We start from the raw sequence: 22,510 nt of genomic DNA, 5'->3' as shown, positions 1-22,510 counted from the left end.
AACCTAAAAAATTTCCCTTAGGATTAGGAATATGACAGATGTCCAATTTCAGTTCTCTTATTCAAAATAGTACTGAAAGTTAGTCACAGCAATTAAATGAGAAGAATTAATAAAAGGTATTTAAATTAGAAAGAAAGAAGTAAAACTCATTATTATTTGCAGAAGACATGATACTCTATATAGGAAATCCTAACAATTCCAAAAAACAAACAAACAAACAAAAAAAACCTAGTAGAACTGCCCTACCTGGTTTGCCACAGGGGATGGAGCATCAGCATGCAGACTGAAGGGCCCTGGGTTCGATTCTGTTTGAGGACACATACCCAGGTTGCATGCTAGATTCACAGTAGGGGGCATGTAGGAGCAGCCAATTAATGATTCTCTCTCAACACTGATGTTTCTACCAGTATCTCTCTCTCCCTCTCCCTTTCTTTCTGAAATCAGTAAAAACATATATTCATAAAAAAAAACAAAAACCAAACAAACAAAACTATGAGAACTGATACCTGAGTTCAGTACAGTAGGAGGATACAAAATTAAAAATCAGAAATCTTTGGCATTTTTATTTATTTTTTATTTTTTAAAATATATTTTATATTTATTTCAAAGAAGGAAGAAAGAAAGCAAGATAGAAACATCAATGATGAGAGAAAATCATTGATCGGCTGCTTCCTGCATGAACACACTGGGGATCAAGCCTATAATCCAGGCATATGCCCTGTCTAGGAATTGAACCTTGACCTCCTGGTTTATAGGTTGACACTCAACCATTGAGCCTCACTGGCCTGGCAAAAATTGGCGGCATTTTTATACACTGATGATGAACTACCAGAAAGATAAACTAAGAAATCAATCGCATTTACAAACAACAAAATAATAAAGTACTAAGAAATAAATTTAACCAAAGATGTAAAAGACCAGTACTCAGAAAATGATAAGGTTCTAAAGAAAGTGAGGAAGACACAAATAAGTGGAAGCATATACCATAACCATGGATGAGAAGACTCAACATCATTCAAATGGTCCATACTACTCAAAGCAATCTATACATTCAACACAATTCCTATCAAAATACCAATGGCATATTTTACCAGTATAGAACTAGAATAAATATTCCAAAAATGTGTATGGAATCAAAAGACCTTGCATAGCCTCAGTAATCTTGAAAAAGAAGAAAGTTATAGGTATCACATTACATGATCTTAAACTGTACTACTAGGGCATAGTAATTTAAAAAAACAACAACATAGTAATGGTATAAAAACAGGCATAAACATTGTGTCCCCATAAGTGTATGCTGCTGATAGCTCAATTTTGAAAGTCAAATACGTATATGTATGTGTGTGTGTATATATATATATATATATATATATATATATATATATATATATATACTTCTATTGATTTTTTTTCTTAAATATATTTTATTGATTTTACAAAGAGAGGAATTGAGAGGGACAGAGAGTCAGAAACGTCGATGAGAGAGAAACATCGACCAGCTGCCTCTTGCACACCCCCCACTGGGGATGTGCCCGCAACCAAGGTATATGCCCTTGACCGGAATCGAACCCGGGACCCTTCAGTCTGCAGGCTAACACTCTATCCACTGAGCCAAACCGGTCCCGGCCTTCTATTGATTTTTTACAGAGAGAAAGAGAGAGGGATAGAGAGTTAGAAACGTCAATCAGCTACCTCCTGCACACCTCCTACTGGGGATGTGCCCACAACCAAGGTACATGCCCTTGACCGGAATGGAACCTGGGACCTTTCAGTCCGCAGGCCAATGCTCTATCCACTGAGCCAAACCGGTTTGGGCTCAAATGTATTTTAATTAAAACTGATTTATAATTAATCAAAGTGTGTCATAGATTTTGGGGCAACACCGCAACAGAACTGTATGTTTAAAATGAAAGGGCTGTCTCAGTAGGCAAACATAATGTTTGAAGGTGAGAAATGATAAAAGCTTAAACTAAGGCAGCCATAGAAGAAATAAGATGACAGAATCAATTTAAAATAAATAAAAAGTTAAATTCACAAGGTTTTGTGGCAGATTACATTTGAGGAAAAAAATGTGAAAGAACTGTAGCAGGACTCCATTTTCTGGTTATGTTTACATGGAATAAGAAACAAATAAAATGTTTTGGGTTTTGGTACAAAGATATTATTTTCAATTGTGCACATTCTAATAAAAAAGATGATATTATCATGTTTCAATAGAAATATGACATGTAATATGTCAGCTTAAACGTAGCAATTAAAGCCATGGCAGCAAAGACATAATAATGAAAAAAAGGAAAGAAGCATGCTTTATCAACTTAATAATCTGTACAATTATTTAGCCCAGGCTCTTATTGAAAGACAAAAAAAGAACATCACAATAAAGTCATGTTTTCCTATTAACAGTCCTCATAAACTTAAACAATTTTATCTTCCATAATTTAAAAAATAAACATAAAATTAAAAATTAAATTACCAGGTACTCAACAAACTTGAAATATTAATATTTCTTTCACTCACTCACACATGGACATTTAATTTTACATATTGCTACTTGCTAGAACAAGTTCAAAAAGAATATGACCAAAGACATTTGAAATATTTTTAAATTACTTATTTTAAGACTTCTTTGAGAAGTGAATTGTAATATGCAGTGCTCTATTATATGCAGAAAAAAAGTAATTTAGGAACAACATTCCTTTTCAAGCAGCACACTGTTTGACAATATTTATGAGTACATTAAATTTCACCAATTCAACAATTAGTATTGAAACTGTATAACATATATTTAGTGGACAAAGAATGTTTGCTGCATATTTTATATGTGTGAAAGAAATTCAGCTTTCTCAGCCATGCCAATGCTCCCTTTTATTTGGCTTGGAAGATTTTGTATCATAAAGATTCTCTGATTGTAACTTGGATTTTAAGAGCCTCAATGGCCTCAGGCTTATATTAAAATGAATAAGTGGTAAAGATGACTTGGAAAGAATGTATTATGTTACAAACATTAAATGCCCACATTTTTAGTTGAGGGGGTAAAGAAATTGATTTTTTATTACCTAGAAAAGTCAATAGCTTTCTTTTTAAATAACTACTTTAATGGTATACTCTAATATGTTTCATATTTTAAAACAACATTGCAGGGTTCTAAAAGTTAAAATGAAAGCTGGCTAATTAAATTATTTTATTGGAAATGAATAATTTGGGCTCTGCTACAAATTAATAGCCAAAAGGGTAAAAATGTCCCTTTCCTATATGTGAGAATTTTAAAATTCAAGGAGGAGGTGGTTGTATTTTCACACTGTTTTAAATTTGAAAAATGAGTAACAGACTCAGAATTTTCTACTCCTAAAATCACTCCTTTCAGTCTCTGGGAACTAAAGATGAATTGGAGACTTTACTTCTAAGTTGGAAGTATGGTACATATGGTGAAACGTTTTTTATAAGAATAAATTGTAATATATTTATCCTTACCTGAGGATATGGTTTTATTTATTTTTATTTTTTCTTTAGAGAGAGAGAGGGAGGGAGGTAGGAGAGAGAGAGAGAGAGAGAGAGAGAGAGAGAGAGAGAGAGAGAGAGAGAGAGAAACATTCATGTGAAAGTGAAACATCCATGGTTGTCTACATGAAACTTAGATATAGGCCCTGATTGGGAATTTGAACCTGAAACCTTTTGGTATACAGGACGATACTCTAACCAGCTGGACGATACATCTAGCCTGAGCAAGATGTAATATTATTTATTGAGTAATGAAAGGCTTTAAAATCCAGACAAATAAGGAACATTTTATTATGCTTTGAATGTTATCTACCAGAATTAGTTTTGCCAAATTTGAACTAAAAAAAAAACACAAAAACCCAAAACTCAAGCACTTTAAAATACATAGCAAGCTACCACACCTGCAATGGGATTCTGGTTTGAATTAAAATAATCATTTCAATTGTTTTATTGTCTTTGAGTGTGTTTTTAAAAAATCAACAGAATGCTTTGATTTAAGTGGAGTTCAACTATACACTGTGAGAATCATGTATGTATAAAACTATCTTAAGAACCATGAGAGGAAAACTCATCCAAGTGGATACAAAAAGAAAAAAAATAGTAGAATAGTTAAGAAAAGGCCTATAAGAAAACAAAACAATGAAAGAAATAAGTTGAAGTCTGACATAAATACCAAAGACATAAAGATGCTGTGCAGAATTGCTTTAATCTGAATTCAGATGGATAATCATATTGAATCAATGAAGAAAAACAAAAACAAAAAATCATAAAGTAGAACACTGTATCCTCTTGGATGGCCTTTGATAGGGAAGTAGAGATTGCTCTCCTGTCCCTCCATTGTAACAGAAGGCTGAGCAGTGTGCCTCTGTGAACAATTGTATTTACCAGCCTCCCTGGTACAGTTATTGCAGTTATTGCTCATCAGCGACCCATAACCAGTTGTGGGATTTCCAGAAATAAGAACCATTTATCTTGGACCTGCTTTGTACGGCTGTGGACCTGGACTATAGATTGATGGGATATAGATTGGTGGCTGGAGCTCCAGCAGCCGTCTTGAACCCTGACATGACCTGAAGATGAAAGCCATGCTCTTGGAATGTCAGGAAGAAGGTAGGAGTTTGAGTTCTAGCTGCTTTGTGGAGCAGTCATGCCAGCTGTGGACAATATATTTTATGGAAAAATAACCTCCTGTGGATTTAGTACACTATTTTTTTTTTAGTCTCTTCTACTCAGTGCTGGACACAACTCCTAACACAGGATAGATAGATGTAGGAAACAAGTTACAAAACAAATACTAATAGTGAGAAAACAACAGGAATCTGCAAGGGAATTGATTAAATTCACATGAATAGATTAAACTTTTAATCTCAGTGATATAAACCACTGTATCACTTAATAAGAAAATGGCTTAACCACTTTCAAACCAATTTCAGCTAAATATAGTGCCAGATTTAGCAAATACATATGATAAAGTTGAATGTCAGATAGACAAGAATAATTTTTATATAAGAATATCCCATGAAACATTTGGTACATACCTATAACAAAAAATTATTTATAGTATATCTGAAATTCAAAATTACCTGAGAATTATGTATTTTATCAAGTTTACCTATAAAGTTGTTAAAAGATATAATAATGTATATTATATCAGGTTATTTTCAAAGAAATAATATATTCATGGGGCTCCACATTTGTTATTAAATACAGTCAGCAATGCCATATTGAATCAAGCTGTAGATAGTGATAAAATAAATAACACTTTATTGAACACTTGATATGTGTCATTGGATTTAATAATCATCTCTCCTTTTATAGACAAATAGCTTGAAGCTTAAATCTTTTCAATCAATTCATCGTGTTACATAGCTAGTAAGTTATACAACTAGAACTGAAATCTAGGTTGATATGGCATCATTTGATTTCAGAGTTGAATAAAGACCAGATTATAATGTAACTTAGTGAACGGTGAAAAATTTAGAGATATTATAAATAAGATACACACAATAATGACTAGGAATTTTAAACCTAATTTCTCTCAGGAACAAAGGAAATAAAAATCTCTGCTAGAAATTTCTCTTGGTAAGGTGAGCAAATATGAAATAGTGCTACATTTTATTTCCTCTCATTCCTTCACTCTTCTCTGCCAATCCTTCCAATTCTATCCTCTAATGATGTTTCTCTCAAATCTATACCATGTATCTACGTTTGCCTTGCCTTTCTTAATTCAGTTCCCTTTACAAGGGGAGGCTGAGCCCAGGAACCAGCTGCAAAGAAGTTAAGGTTAATAGAGCCATCTTCAATATCTCATAGCTCTTTGCCTGCAAACCCGTGCTTACAGCTGAAGAGACCAGGATTAGCACTCACTCAGTCACAATAATATTAGAATTATAGTTTGTGTGCCACCTTCCACCTAAAACAAAATGATCAAAATAAGCCAATTACCTTTTTCAGGAATTTGAGTGGAAAGAGGATGATACACAAACAAAGGAAAATAGATGAAGATAAAATAGCTAATTGAATTTAATAATATTTGGAGCAGTGATTAATACCAGATTGCTAACAGAGAGATAAATTAGCATGATTCCTAGAGCTAGATTGAATCGATAAATGTCTTCTAGTTTTAGTTGCTATAATTGTATAAAATTTGGTTCTGGCATTTCTTGTTTCCAAACTTCCTTATTACCATATTTGTCCTAACATTAAATTTCTATTGTTTTAGGTAGATTGAGTATTAATTTGTTTCTTGAAACATGTAATTGGAGAAAGACAAGGAAGAAGAAAGAGAGAGGAGGAAGAAAAAAAGGAGGGAAGGGAAAAGAAGGAGAAGAGAAAACAGAACTTAGTTTCATTGAACATTCACAAAGAAGCTCAGAGTGTAACCAGCTTTAAGAGGCTTATCTCAATAGTTTTCTCACACTCACAAAAATGAGTTTATTCTTTCTTCAATTTTTGCTTAGGAATTGGGAAATTTAACTTACTTGAGGGCACATAACTCGCAAGAGACTGGATATTAATTGAAATCCAGACAGTCTGTAACTCCAGCCCTTCCTGCAAACCACTGTGTAATAGTTAAGTGATGTCCTTTTATTCATTTGGTACAAAAGAGAAGACAGGCAAAATGAAAAAGCTCCAAACATCAGTTGAATATCAATCAGTATCATACATAATATTAGAGAATATTAAATCTGTTTATAATATATTGGGACAAAATTAGTAGGAATATAATTTCCAAAGGGCAATATACATTTACAAAAATCTCACAGATCAAGTTTACGATCTAGAGTCAATCAGCTCCTGTAAACACCCCAAAGGCACCACTCATTAGGTCAACAACCTTTGGCTTCACTGTCTTAGCATAGGTATCTTCAGTGTCAATAAAGGATAAAAATCTCTGCTTCATGGAGTTATTTTTAGTGCAATGAGATAATGAGGTAGTGAAATAGTAAGTAGTAATATGAATCCATTCTATTAAATGAATAAAATTATCTTTGTAATTCATGAAGGGGCTCTTCTTCCACATGTAAACATGGGTCTAGGTAGATATAAAAGTGAGGAGATGCATTTTTAAATGGATATAAAAATTATGCTACTTAAAAAAGGTATTTATATATTAAGTAAATATATAGTAAGTCCTACCTTACATGTTAAATAATTAGAAAGATTATTGCAAATTGTCACTGATTCCCTTTGGCATGAAAGGCACTTATTTTTTAACTTTACATAATTTAATGAGAATTAAACCCACTTTTGTGGAAATAGATAAAATAATAAAATCTTATAAATATGATTCATATCTGAACTTTTAGAAAGTATACTTTGATTATAAACAAAGTAAGGATGTAATTCACTACAGTAAAATTATCTTGTAATTCACTACAGTAAAATTATCTTGTTATTAGATATGGATGTCAGCATATCAGACAAAATACATTTTAAGGAGATATACTTAAAGATTTTTCTTAACATAATAGGTCCCAAAAATTAATTAGACCTATTGTTACTGTCAAACAATGGAACTCATTCTAGCTAGTTTTAAGCAGAAAGGAGACTTAATAAAGATATAGGGAGTTCACAGACTATTGAGGAGAGCTCTGGGGAGTGAGAAGCCAGAAATACACAAGCAGTACAGTGGGACTGGCCCACTGAAGGTACCATTGAAGCTGAACATCTGAGCTTTTATGTCTGAAGTTATTTACATGGTGAAGGCCTTATTTAAGCAGAAGTAAATATAAAATAAAGCACAATTCTTAATATTTTATAACTGCTTTAGTTTATATTGGTAAATGGATTAAATTTATTTAGATAATTTGACAGTTGAAATTTTAGTACTAAACAGAAAACACCGTGGTTATATTGGGAAATTAAATAAATATCCCTTCTTTCAAAAATATATTTGGCTATTCTCTGCAGCTTTATTTGAAACTGGTAGTTATGTCTACACTCTAGGTTATGAATGCTTGTTCAACTTAACTAAATATGGCTTGAAATAAAATTGAAACTTTTTAAAATATTGAAAGTGCTTTTAAAATCCTCAAAATGTATCTACTCTATGAAATGTATCCAAAATAACTGTATCCAATAAAAATCAATTTATTGATTCTAGAATTTATCTGATATTTACATATATTTTAATTACCTAACTTTTCTATAATCATTCTAGAAATCTGGAACTTTTAGAACATATTCAAAAATTAGGAAGAAAGCAAATTAATTTACAATATACATGCACAAGAGTAGGTCCACCATTGCAAGTTGTCCACAGAACAACACACATAGCACACTCTTCCTTACTTTTGAAACAATATAAATGAGCTTATTTTGAGATTTTTCAAACCATAACATCCTAAAGTACATGGTCTTCTGGAAAATAATAGTGGAAAGGTTGATAGTAATGACAGAGATCCTACCTAATAAAAAAGAATCATGCAAATTGACCTCACCTTCGCTACGCCTATAAGCCCCTCTTAAAGAATATTGCATGCTCCTGAGATTATAGCTTTCCATGCCACAACAGTTTAATAGCTTAGAGAATTAACATTATTCTACTTATATTCTCTGAGGAAAGTTCCCAAAGAACTTTAATACAAGTAAATTGAGAAAAAATTATCAAAATAAACAAATTTATATTTCAGAAGCTACCTGTTTTTGAATCATTGAGGATATTAAAAAAGAATATTAATTAGTAAGATGTAACAAACAGGAGTGATTCTTGGGCCTGTGTTAGCAGTTCTTTATAAAGCAGCAAAGAATAAGGTGATAGACAATGGCTTTCTTGAGTGATTAAAAAATAATTAAAATTTATATGCAAAGAGATCATAAAACAACAAAATCACCAAGGCAAAGGATTGTACCACTGCATTTCCATAGACATCCCCTAACATAAAATTTCTACTTTTTTTCCACATTTACGATGATCACTTTTTGATCCTCACTTTCAGCAGATAGCATGAAAGAAACAAAAGAATACTGGGAAGTTTATTCTGCTTTAAGTGTTGTGTTTTGTTTTTTTGTTTGTTTGTTTGCTTTTTAACCTGTGGAACTATACCCTACACTGAATTGAATCTACATTATGAATTTATAGGAGTCAGAGTGGAGAAACATGTTGATGTGATGTCATACCTATTACAGTGCTCCATAACCTGCTTACCACACATATACAAGTGATTTAGATAATTTCAAATCATCTACAGTGCACTTCTTGGTCAGTAGAATGAATATGACAATGTGTCAATAATTCTCTTCTACTCTGCATCCAATATTCATTAAGCTCTTCAGACTTCACAAAATCTAGAGTACATTATATGACATAGACAAGTTACAAAGCAAGGTCTATTTATGTACTCACATTGATGTCTTCCAAATCTAAGTTATTTAGAATGATATTGTTTCTCTTCCAAATGATGGGAGGTCGCAGGGCTCCCTGAATGGCACAGCTCAGAACAGCGCTTTGTCCCACAGTTGCCGCTGTAATGCTTACTTTCTGATCTTCAGGCAGACTCAACTGGATAACTTCTATAAAGAGAGAGAGTGTCAGTAATGTTGATGAGCACATAGTTTGTATACACTTTTTAAATACTAGCAATTAAGGCTTGTGATAAAATAAAAAAAAAGAGTAATTTTTTTCCAATGAAAGGTCAGAATGACATTTCCATTTAATTGACTGACAAGCATCCTCATGAGGGAAAGAACTATTAAACATGAAATGAATATCAGAAGTAGAATTATAAGTCTGGCAGTTGCACCCAAAAGAGAAATAAATTATTTAACTGCCAAAGCGACAAGTAGTGTGTCATTAGCATTGAAATAAAAATGATATTGTTTATTCATTGATAGATTTATATTGTAGGTGAGCTGAGATCATTGCTGGCTGTCTTCAGAGAACACAGGCATAGCTGAATAGATAAAATACATCATTATGCTGGGAAACATAAATTGACTCAAAAGAAATAAGATTTATTTGCAAAATTGAAGAAGGAAAAACTGAACTTCACCAACCAAAGAGCAATTAAGTGAAATTCTGATAGTTGCCTTTATCTGATCTTTAAAATTTAAAGCTAATTATACTATTTTAAAATAATCATTAAGTACATTTCTTGTAATAATTATGCTGAAGCAAAAATATAGTTTATAATCTGGTATTGGCTTTCCTTTTCTGTTTTCAGACAATCCTTACCAACTTTGGAAATTAATAACTCTGTCTTAGTCCATTCTCCTGAGAGATGATGACTCAAATCCTACCAGTTTTCATCCAAGTGATAACTACCCTTTACTTTTTAACTGACTTTCACAGACACTCTAATTTCTGAAGCCATGATTTAGTCTTGCATTTTGAATTTGTTTAATCTTATCCAGGTTAGAAATATCACAAATCACTATTCTAACTGAAATTTCTATGGTAGTTAGAGGCACAATAATTGTCCTTTGTTCCTTTGTTAGATTGATGACATTTTTCATGGGCGATTGAGTGGTGTATGTAAGTGGTGCTATACTTTGTACTAATTATGATCAGGTGCAATCATTGCTGTCTCCTTCAGAAATCCCCACCCTAAATCCCTTTCATCATTCTACCTTCTATCCTGTATTACTCTTGAGGAGGAAGAAAAATACTAACAAATAAATTTAATAAAATCTCTATATATAAAAGCCAAATGACAGGAATGAGAGACAACTGGAATGACTGGTAGCTATGACACGTACTATGGTGGCCAACTGGTCTGATTGGGGCCCCAATCACCCCCCAACCTCCTGTGGTCCCTCCCCCAGCTAGCCCATCCCCCAATCAGGCCCACCACCCCAATATGGGGTGAGGCTGCCCGGCCAACAGCCCAAGGCCCCTTTCCCCGCTGGCCTGACCCCAATTGGGCCCCCATTCGTGGTGGGGCTGGCACCCAACCTCCAGCATCTCCTGGCCCCACCCCTGAACTTCCCCCTTGGTGGGGGGGTTGGGGGAGAGAGCTGGCCTGATACCACCAGTGCACAGATTCATGTACCAGGCATCTTGTATTTATAGAATAGATCTTTAATTTGTTGGTACTATAACAAGTTTAAAATGGCACACATCTTTTATCAGAAAGCCAGAATAATTCCCTACGTGCACATGTTAGGTTAATGTTGTGATCTCAGATGTCTTGGATTAGAATGGAACAAAATGGTTTCAGATGTCTATGGCAGCAAAAGCCAAACTCCTGAGACATGATCTGGTGCAAAAGAAAAGAGGATTTTTCAGGTGCCAGCACCTGGGAGAATGGTGGATTCCACTCCCAAAGATTATCTCACCTTCCTCCTCAATCCCACGGTCCCTATGGGGAGGGGTGGGCTTTCTTTTCCTATCCTATTACCCTTCCAGCTTTTTTCATGCTCAGACACTGTCCCTTCATCTTTCTAGCCTTTGGCATGCTCAGTGTAAGAATATTCCCCTGCATCATTCCTGGCACTCCACAACTGTACGGTAACAGGATCACTGGCTGCCACACTATTTTCTGGTGAAAATAACAGAAATATATTGACTTTTGTATGTGCTTATATAAATTCTAGTATCTCAATCTAAAAGACAAGGTTATTTAAGTTATCATTGTTTTGTTTTGTCAAAGCAGGTGGCAGGCATACTTTTAATCCCTAAAAGAGACACTCAGCCCAAGTTTATTTTTTTGGTCATTACATCACTGAATGAATGAAATAGACAACAAGCATCTTGCTCAGTCAGTTGTATTGCCAGTTTAATGTTCCCTCATGGCATTTATCTGTATTCACATTTTATTTCAGTTTTTTTTTAATAAGAGCATAAGATATATTTTCAATCTGCTTTCTTTAATACTCATTATGCTATATATACATATATATTTACATAAAATCAATAAAAGAAACTATATTTGACAAATTAAGCATAGAATAAATTAAAATTTGCAGTGTTTCTTTTTAAAAAATGAAAATTATAAATTATAGGAAGAGAGAATATTATAAAAGTAATAGCATTATATAGAGTATCATATAAGGGATTAATAATTTTCCATTAACATTCCTAAATTTCAGCATCTTGTTCCTATTAAATCGTGTAAGATATAATGGAACATCTGGTTCTAAAAACAGCATGCTGGCATTGGCTATTCTGACATTTAGAAATACAATTGCTATTAAGTCACCTTGGAATCTCTTCACTAACCTCCTGTATCTGGTATTAGGTTCCAGGTCACTTGAATTGGGTGAGATTTGGGGAGTTACACATTACAATGCTAATTAGTTCATATTAACACATTAGAATAAATGCTGAGGTTTGGCATAACATTATATGAGACAACTTCTTAAAATGTAATTTTTTGAGAAGTTGCATAATTTGAAATAAGAATTACTATCCACTCAGGAATATTATCATGCAAAGCTTTTTATTTAATTTGGAGATTAAGCTTTAAATTGATTTTAAGATTATCTCAGTAATATTTATTATTAAATAATGATAGGCATTTTGAAACTATTTAGAACTTCTCTCCTACATATTTTAAGCTATGTGTCAACTCTTTCCTAATATATTACATAGAATTACATGTACAAATTCAATTATATTCACTTGTTACTTATCAAAATCGAGTGATCCTTTTCTTAAATAATTTAGTAGTAAGATTTATTTTCTCTTCATAACTATTGTGCTCACCTTTACTAATCTTTGTGATAGTTATTAACAAGTAAAGATTTTATCTCTCAAAATCACAAATGTTAAACATTTTTATCTTTAAGTTCTAAATTTTATCAAAAATGCTTTAATGATGAATAAAAGACATAAAACTTATCATACTTATGTTTTATAAATGGTTGTTATATCTAGAAATGCATAAATATCCTGAAACAATACCTACGAATCAATCTATAAATGAATTTAAAACTGATTTTAAGAGCTACTGGTTGTCTCTGAGTATGTGTATATTTGGGTGATTGTAGTTTAGTATAGAAATGTCAGTTTCAAAGAACAATAGTGAAAATAATCCTTTACCAATTATGGATAATTTATATCTTATAAATATGCATTAACAATGGCATATTTTATTCTATAATATTCTACCAAAACTCCGTATGTTGGTTATATACAGACAACTGCTTTGCAACAACAAACATCAATCATTTTAGCACCTGCTTCATTCCTTCAGCTCCAAATATAATGGACTTTTGAAAGGTTTTTAATTAAAATTATCCATTGTACAATATCAAAAGTAATCTGATGCCATGGCAAAAGGTAAAAATAAAAACATATAGGCTAGCTATAACAAACAATACTGAGCATTAAAAAAATACTTCAGTACTACTTCCAGTATGTAAATTGTGCATTCTATCAGAGGCCATTTCAAGTACTCAAGAAAATAGCTCAAGCTATGGTGTTTCCTCTGATCTCATGTTATGAATGAAGACTATTTTTGTCATTTCCAGACCAGCTTTTTTCGTTTGATTACTACGAGAGCTAAGAGCTTGTAAAATAGTTTCTCCCTGCAGGTCTCTTTCTCATTTTCACAAGTTGGCTTAGAAGAATATTAAGAGAGTACTTTAAAGGAATAAAAAAAATGTAAGTCTCCTCTGGCAGAATCTGAAGCCAAAAAGACAAGTACAGTTGAACACAACTTCAACCACAGCAGGTAAGTAGTAATAAATAATTTGTTCCAATAGCAACGAGGTAATAAGAATAGCAATAGGAATTTGGGTAAAAATAGTATGTGACTAAAATAGAACAGATTGGGAACAAAATGTTATGAATACTTGTGATATGCCAGTTAAAAAGCTGAAACCGGTTTGGCTCAGTGGATAGAGTGTTGGTCTGCGGACTGAAGGGTCCCAGGTTCTATTCTGGTCAAGGGCATTTATCTTGGTTGCCAGAACATCCCCAGTGGGGGGTGTGCAGGAGGCAGCTGATCAATGTTTCTCTCTCATCGATTTTTCTAACTCTCTAATCCTCTCCCTTCCTCTCTGTAAAAATCAATAAAATACTTTTAAAAAAAAGAGATAATTTTAGTAGCTTTACTTGAAAATAAATTATTTCAATATCATAAGAACATAATTTATCATAAAAATTATGTACCTCTAAATAACTATACCTTTTCAACTTCCTAAATTCAGATTTATATTGAATATTTCATTTAATCCACTTAAATGCTAATTTTATGTAATCTTATTGCCCTGTTCATGCTCCTATAATAAGAATGAAGCCTAGAAAATAAATTCCCATAATACTTTAAAATAACATATATTTTCCCTTCTCTACTTCACTAAAATAAATTACTAATTAAAAACATAATAATAAAATTATTCATTCAGAAACACTTCACACAAACAAAAAAAGACAGAAATGTTAGGTGGAATAAATAAGTTATTCTTATAATGGGAAATGACAATTACTCAAGGACAAGCTCCTTAACTAATTGGGCTATTCTGGTATTATCTTTTTTGAAGAAATAGTTTATTTTAAGATACATGCTAATGCTTACCTAATTGAGAGAGGCCAAGACATACACCAACTTATTATAATAAAAGGTCTAGAACTTTTGATACTAATTACTTATCTATAAACTATTATATGCTTGCATTATAATTATACTATAAAACTTCATTAAGAGTAAGGATGGAATTATTTGAAAGACATGAACAGGACTTAGAATCACAAGCAGAAATAAAAATATTTAGGCATTAGAATAAAAAGGTCACTTCTTTCTGTGTCATTGGTGGGATTTAAAATAATGGGAAATATATAAAAAGACTTCAATAGAATATATTCTGTAAAAGAGTGAAGCAAAGGTTTTGTGCAAAAGTAGAATTTCACTTTTATTCTCTCTAAAACTGTAATGACAATACAATATTATAGATATGACTGTATTTTGATAATAGTTGAAGTAGTTTTACATGTTAACAATAGTCAGTCTCATTTTCATTTTTTTATGAATTTGATATTCCTTCTGATGTCTCATGAATATAGCACAATTACTATTCATCTTTTCTGCTCAACTTTCTTTCTTTCAAGTAATTATATACATTTGAATTTTAAAGTGAAACATGTGAAGGAGAAGCCTATTCATTCAGTGATATGTATGACATTAATAACTGGAACATATTCTTTTTTTATGAAGAATAGTTTCCATTTGACACCTGACCTAACAAAATTGTCTCCAACAAGAAAATTAGGTAGCTGCCCAAAGTAGTTAAGTTAATTTTATTATTTGGAAAACTTTAAATGTGCATACCACTGGATGATTTTAACATTAAAACTGTGTAGGCTGGAATAATAAGACATTGACAGTTCAAGGTATATTCTGCCAAAGTTAACATTTCTTTACAAGTGAGTTGTTCCTTGTCGAGCTAGTGTAAAAGAGAATAAATGTCAGATTTACTGAGCACTATTTTTCAAACATTGTCCTAAATATTTACTCCATTTAATCTTCAAAACCACCCTATGCAGTAAATGCTGATGTGATCCTGATTTTTTTTAAATTTCTGATGCTGTTATATTAAAAAATATATTGAAGCTTTAGCAGCCATTTTGTGATCAAATAGGGACTTCCCCTACATATTAAGGATGGCTAATGCAAAAACCAAAGGAGTTCCGGTCCTTAATCAGAATTGGCCAAAAGAGAAAAAATATTTGTCTTTGAACATCTTGCAAAGTAGTCATCTTGAAAAGATACATGCTACTGACAATGAAGTCTGAATAGCATGAAGGATAAAACCCAGATCCAAGACATGACTTCGATGCCTGCCTCAGTTTAACTTCCAATGCACACTATTTGGAAGCTTCTGACAATTATTTAAACTTCATGATTCTTAATCTTTAAAGTAAAAATGGCCGCTTTTAACCATATTGTGAAAATAAGAGATGGCATTTTAAAATACTTATTACAGAACCTAGCCTTTAGAAAACTCAGAATATGCTGCAGCTGTTAAGACTTGGTGTGGGGGTTGGAGGGAATGAGAAGATATAAACCAAGAACTTACATACATATACTTTTTTATATAACCCATGGACACAGGTGATAGTGGAGTGAAGGCCTGGGGGATTGGTAGGGGCTGGGATGAGGCGGGTAAAGGAGTTAAAGTGAGACATCTGTAATAGTAGCAACAATAAAAAATGTATATTTTTAGAAAGTAAAGAACTATTGAAGTATCTGTAGCTTAAGATAGGCACCATTTCACCATGTTTAGGGATGAAACATGATCACTTTGAGAAAGGCACTGTTTATGTAAAATCATATTGATTTTATTTTCATAGATATTACTTAAGCATGAGAGGAAAAACCCAGGCTCATGGCTCATAAGGCAGCTTATGCTCTACTTTGGCTCTACTCTTATATGTAGAGTACATGTCCTTGAGGTTGTACTTAAATATGTGCATATTAAAAAAATAAAAAACTATGGAACATAGTAATAATCACTCTCTCCCTTAAAATTATGGAATATTGGTATAAAAACATTATATGATTTCAGAAAGTGATATTACACTCTAAATACCTGAATTACTAAATGCATAAAATACTGAATTAACTTTCCATCTTTAATAATTTTAAAAGGTTTTAGTAAACTAAGAAGAGAAATTGCATAGACATATGAAGGAGAGAATCTAACATGAAGAATTTGCTGTGTACCTTCATTCGTCAGTCAGGGTAAAGCAATCAGCTAATCAATACCCATTTCTGTATGTTAACAGTGTGCTCAGTGGTGTGTTAAAAAGCCATTAGAGAAAAAAGGAAAGAATGTTAGCCTTCAACTTATTCCTTCAACTTATCTCTAGAAACCCCAGGATGTTAATGTTGGAGTCAATCAAATGACATGTTATTTGCTCTTTCTTTAATAAATTGAAGTTTTTTTCCCCACTATTTTTAAGATTACTGTCAGTCATACAGAGCTCAGTGAATGAATTATTCCCTACATTCAGTGTAATAGAACCAGAGACTTTCAGACTGAAACACACACACACACACACAATAAAAAACAAAAACAAACAAATAAAAAACACTTTAGTATTGTTTGCCTAATTAAAACAATTTAGATAAAAGAGATTGCTACTTGCCTTAACATGCTGCTATTACTGATAAAACTGAAAGTAGGTTCCAGAGCATTTGCCTTCACTATGAAGTTTTTCAGTTAAAGATTCTCTAATATCTTACAGCAAATAGATGTGAAAGATGGGGAGCTGGCCACTAGAGTTGGACATTTTGGCAGCTCTTCACAGTGTCTGACGAAGGGGTCTCAGCTATGCAAATCCAGAAACAAATTTAACAATTCATCCAGAATTAATTAGGCTATTGGGGATTTACTGAACTAATAAAAATCACAGAATATCTTTGTTCAGATTGGAATAACAATTTATTCATTTACACTTGGGATGACATCAGGTTTAGTCAGCTGTGAGCCTGGGAATCTCTGTGAATGCACAGGTCAACAGCTTCGCAAGATTGATGAACAGAAAGTTACAAAAAGAGAGTCTGCTATTCTCAAACCAGTCAAGCTCTAATCAGCTAATGAATTGCCCTTTTCAACTCTAAAGACATTTCTGTCTACAGAGCCTTTCTTTTTCTTGTCAATTCCAAGTTTACTGACAAATTCTTAATTCTTCTTAGTTCTTGCCTTCTTTTTTTCTTTTTTCTTTTTTCTCACAACATGCACATCACTCATATGTTTGCAAGAGGAGCATTAACTTAGGTAGGCTGTTAAGGAGTTGAATATATTAGCGTTTTGTTCGTGTTAGCAGATGTTTACCACAGTCCTGAGCTAGGCAAACTATGTCCATGGGCCAAGTCTAGCCCACCATCACGTTTTTACATAGAAATTTGTATTGGAACTCAGCTATACCCATTCATTATTTATGCTGTCATCTAGGGTTGCTGCTCTCAGCTATACACTCATACACTACAAACTAATATTTAGGCTGAGTAAATGTTATGGGCCATAAGGTTATACTGTATAACCTAGGTGTGGGGCATGCTATACAATCTAGGTTTGTGTGAGTGGCTTCTATGAAGTTCACACCACAATGAAATCACCCAAAGGGCAAATTTTTCAGAACTCTCTTCATTGTTAAGCCATGTATTACTGTATAGTCAGAATTGACTAGCTGATACAGAAAATTTATGTCACGCAGAAACTAAAATATTTGCTCTCTGAGCCCTTTACAGAATGTTGCCTAGTTCTTGAGACACTATGTTTGCTTGTTTCTACATCCCTTGCACATGCCTTAGTAATTTAAATGTGATCTATTGAATTCTACTCATTGTTTAGGTTCAGAACACTAAGCATGAGATAATTTGCATGCAGAATACCTGGAAACTGCTCCCGTTTATATATAGACTAGAGGCCTAGTGTATGAAAATCGTGCAAGAGTAAGCCTTCCTTCCCCTGCTGCCGGCACCTGCTTCCCTCTGGCACCCGGGACCTGGGCTTCCCTCGCAGCCCCAGCTTTGTCTGGAAGGTCGTCCAGAAGGACATCTGAAGGATGTCCAGTCTAATTGGCATATTATGCGTTTATCATTGTAGATGAGTTTGTAAGCAAGCAATGCATTTTTTAAAATCTTCTTTGAGAGGTATGTAAATAACAAATATATGTTTTATAGTAACTATGACAGTTGCTACTCCTAGAGTACAGTGCAAAGTGTAAAAATGAGTTAAATATGTCCTGTCCAAACGTAATTTATTACTCCCTGATAGTAGCATCCCACGGGGTCTATCTTATCCAACTTTATCATGTAGATTGTAGAACAATTATCATTCCTTCTCTCTTTAACATCCAATAAAAATAGTGATTCCCAGAGCACATTTCTCAGCCAGTAGGGAAGCAATCAGATGATCCTGTGTGAATTCTGCACAGTGCTAATCTGTGAACAAGCTTGATTTCCAAGAAAGCATTTACATTTGAATAGGCAACGTTTTAATGCAAATGTGACTTGAACCACCAAATGCTTTGGAGAAGAAGAAATGCTTTGGAGAAGGAAAATCTTCCAAGGAGCATTTGCCAACTCTGCTACCTCCCTGACTAGGAAATCAGAGGGACCAAGATCTGACCAAGGCAGGCTTATTCCTTCGCTTTGACTAAACTTTAGACAAAACCTATAGAGATTATAAACCTCTGATCACCCCTGTCTTAGAGCATTTATTTTAGGAAATTTAAAAACTTTGTAAAAACTTTATCTATCCTTTTGAGGTGTAAATCTTCTTGACGATTTTACAACTTTGGAATGTCTTTCTCAAGGGCCTTTGAAATACAGTCATTAAGTAAGACAGTGTCCCTACACCAGTCTCTATGGAAGTGTAGGAGACTAAATCTCTAGTAAGTGCCAATTAACAGACACCTTTGGTCTAATAAAGTTGATTAACTTCACCTCCACCCTTTTGTCCTTCAGTAATTTCCTCTTATTCATCCCAGAGCTTGTATCTGCTACCCATTGTTTCAGTGGAGTTGAATTCAGTCTCTCTCCCTATTTTCATAGTCTTAACTCCTATATTTAAAGCATTGGATAAACTGTTCCTTACCTTTTTAACTTATCCGGTGCAGTGTTTCATTGACAATCAGAAATTAGGTTTTCTTTTCAGGAAAATCATCAATATTTGCTTATCTTAATTTCCTCTCATTCATACTTAAGACAGAGGGAGCTTACAAAGTATTAATGAGAGGACAAGTAATATATATACACTAGAGCAGTGTTTCCCAACCTTCTCTCATGATTCTAGTGCTAAACTAGAATTTTTGGGAACATATAGGTAAAATTGTATACTTAACTAGTGCTCTGTATATAACATCTGTGTTAGAGCACTAAGTTAGGTATGCAATTTTACCTATTGTTCTCAAAAATTCTAGTTTAGCACTTCTTAGTTGGGATTCAGGAATCTGTGTTTTAATAACTCCACCAGGTGATTCTCATCATGAGAGAAGGTTGGGAAACACTGCACTAGAGGCCCAGTACATGAGATTCATACACAGGCAGGGTCCCTAGGGCTGTCCATCAATCAAGGACTGCCACAGCCTTTCTTCATTCTGTCCTGATCTATTATTACTTCTCCCAAAACAAACCAAAATAAAAACAAAAATGCTACATTTAAAGATTTTTACAATTCTATGATTACTCATACAATGATGGGGTTTATGTCATTTAGAAAGCTAGGAATGCATCTTCTCTGCATATGATGTAGTTTGAATTACTTTAAAATGTACTTCTCTTAGGATTTCCAGGCATGATTTTAAACAATATCACTATCTTGAAACTACAGGTCTTTAGGAATCCTCTGTAAATACTGTACAATTGGAAGCTCTGGCAAATCAATGCTATCTAAATGCCTAAAAATTCAGATTTAGGGTCATTTATTATCAGAACAACATCAACAAAAGACATGAACAATTATACACTTAACACAGTGAATGTAAATAGATGCTCTGTACATAGATTGCTAAAATTAATGTACTAGACTTAAGTTGCACATATTAAAAGTACATTTACATAAATTAGACCTGGCATGGTTTTAATTTAAATCTATAAGTACAGGCCTCAGATTTGCTAAAGCATATCTGCTTATTTGAGAAAAGGAGTCCAGTTCAGCAAATATCAGACTCTACATTTTGTGGCCTTTTTTTTTTTTTTTAACATATAAAAATGTCAGTCTTTTATACTAATTCAATATTTGTAGTAAGTTTCTTGAATTTGTGGAGATTTTACTTAGTAGGTACCCTATTTTTTATCTTGCTTATTTGAGGAAATTTTTGAACAGCACTAAGTAGGAAAACTAAACACATTTCTTTTTAATAGTGTTACAGCAAAATAACCAGAGATGGGAAAACAGACCACCACGCATTCAGGGGATGCAGAAATTCACCTTTACTCCAGAAGCAGCGCTGCTGGCCCAGGGAAATCAGCTCCCAAAACCGAGCAAAATCCGTCCTGCTGAACCCAGTTATATATAACCCCAGATTCTGTTACTTGCTTTCGGGTCTATGTGGGAGCTTTTCTAAAAGTTATTTTGCTGAAAAGTAGGTTATAATAGTCTCCTAGCTGACACCAGCTGCTAACACCTAGGCACTTGGTTACCGTTCAAAGCCTCTGCAACTTACTGTTCCAGGATGTGGGTCTGCACAGTGCAGCAAGGGGGTAGGGGTAGGCTGATTATACATAAGCAAGCATTCTGTTACAGCAGAGGGTGGGCTAAGCTGCCATCACAACAAAAGTTGGAGGCAAATCCAAAAAAGATTTTCAGTTATCCTTAAAAAATAAAAGCTTAAACTGTGATTTGCCTCAGATATAAAAAAAAAAAAAAAGTATAATAGTTATTTTTGGTTAAGTAGATAAAAGACTTGGTCAAACTCTTCTGATGATTTCTAGCCTTGGATACTATATTCATTTCTTGTAATAACTACGTGTTATCAGAGTTCAGTTCAATTGTGAAATGTCACTATTTAGATACTTAAGTCTGAATTTTGTATTATTAATTTGTGATATAAAATACATAACTTATCAGATTAAGTTTGTTCATTATAAATATTAATTTTGATGGTATATTTTTAAAAAAAAATATAAATTAGCAGCATATTTCAATGTACATTTATAAAATGTCAACAGAAAAAAAACATAGTATTTTAAGCTTTATAATCTGTTTCATTTATAATTAAGGCTATTTTCAGAAATGACCAAACACTGTGCTATGCATAAAATTATTAACAGCTGGTTTTGTGTTGGTTGGATGCTAGTTAGTATACAATAAAAGGAAACTAAAGGATTAGTGCAAAAGCAAAACACTCTATAGATATTCACTATTGATAAAATTTTTAAAATATGTGCAAGCACACACACACACACACACACACACACACACATTCATCTGTATATTTGGCAGGAAACCAACCTTTAAAGTTTTACAGCATTAACATTGTAACAAAAGGAACCTCTATGGGAAGAGAGCATAAGTGGGAATGAATAAAATGAAGAAAGAATAAAATAAAAAGTCTGTGCAGCTAATCCAACAGAAGAAATATACAGAGTAAAAGCCAGGCAACTGAGAAAATACTTTGTGAAAAATCATATCACCTATTGCTTTTTCCCCCTCCAGTGCTACCGGAACCGTTGATGTTAGTAATACAAGGAATAAGAAATGACCCTTATCCTTTTTATATTTTCATCCTTCTTATAAAAAAAAATGAAGTCACTCAAAGATTCAACAGCCAGAGAAGCATGGTCCAGCGACATATTTTGGACTGTCTCAACCTGCTCTGAAGGCATAGCTGTCATCTGAGTATGTCACTTCCCCAAGGGACACCCTCTACTTCCCCCTCCCACAGGCTTGTTTGATTGGTGTGTCATATATTAAAGAGGGAGCTACAGAATAAGTTAGGAGTCAGGTCTGCAGCTTTACAGTTCATCAGGAAAATGTAACACGGGCTCCCAATGTGGAGAAGGCTCTAAGGGGGAATGTTAACATTGCCAGAGTAACATTTCAGTCAAGACAGGTTCTATTCTGCTTAACAGGGATGCAGAGAAATCTTGTCCCCAGAAAAATCTTTCAGACTTAA

At 33.4% G+C, this 22,510-nt stretch overlaps 1 protein-coding gene across 1 annotated transcript in view; it reads right to left on the bottom strand.

The window, feature by feature from the left end:
• The window catches only part of FSTL5 (follistatin like 5), a 541,528-nt gene that overhangs the window by 178,015 nt on the left and 341,003 nt on the right, over positions 1 to 22,510 (bottom strand). The window contains exon 7 of the mRNA XM_084884381.1: positions 9,347 to 9,513. Coding sequence (XP_084740507.1) covers positions 9,347 to 9,513 — 167 coding nt within the window. The remainder of the gene's footprint in view (positions 1 to 9,346; positions 9,514 to 22,510) is intronic.

The sequence above is a fragment of the Pipistrellus hanaki genome, assembly GCF_964339955.1.
Source record: "Pipistrellus hanaki genome assembly, chromosome: 5".
Classification (NCBI taxonomy): domain Eukaryota; kingdom Metazoa; phylum Chordata; class Mammalia; order Chiroptera; family Vespertilionidae; genus Pipistrellus; species Pipistrellus hanaki.
This window is presented reverse-complemented; position numbering and strand designations above follow the sequence as displayed.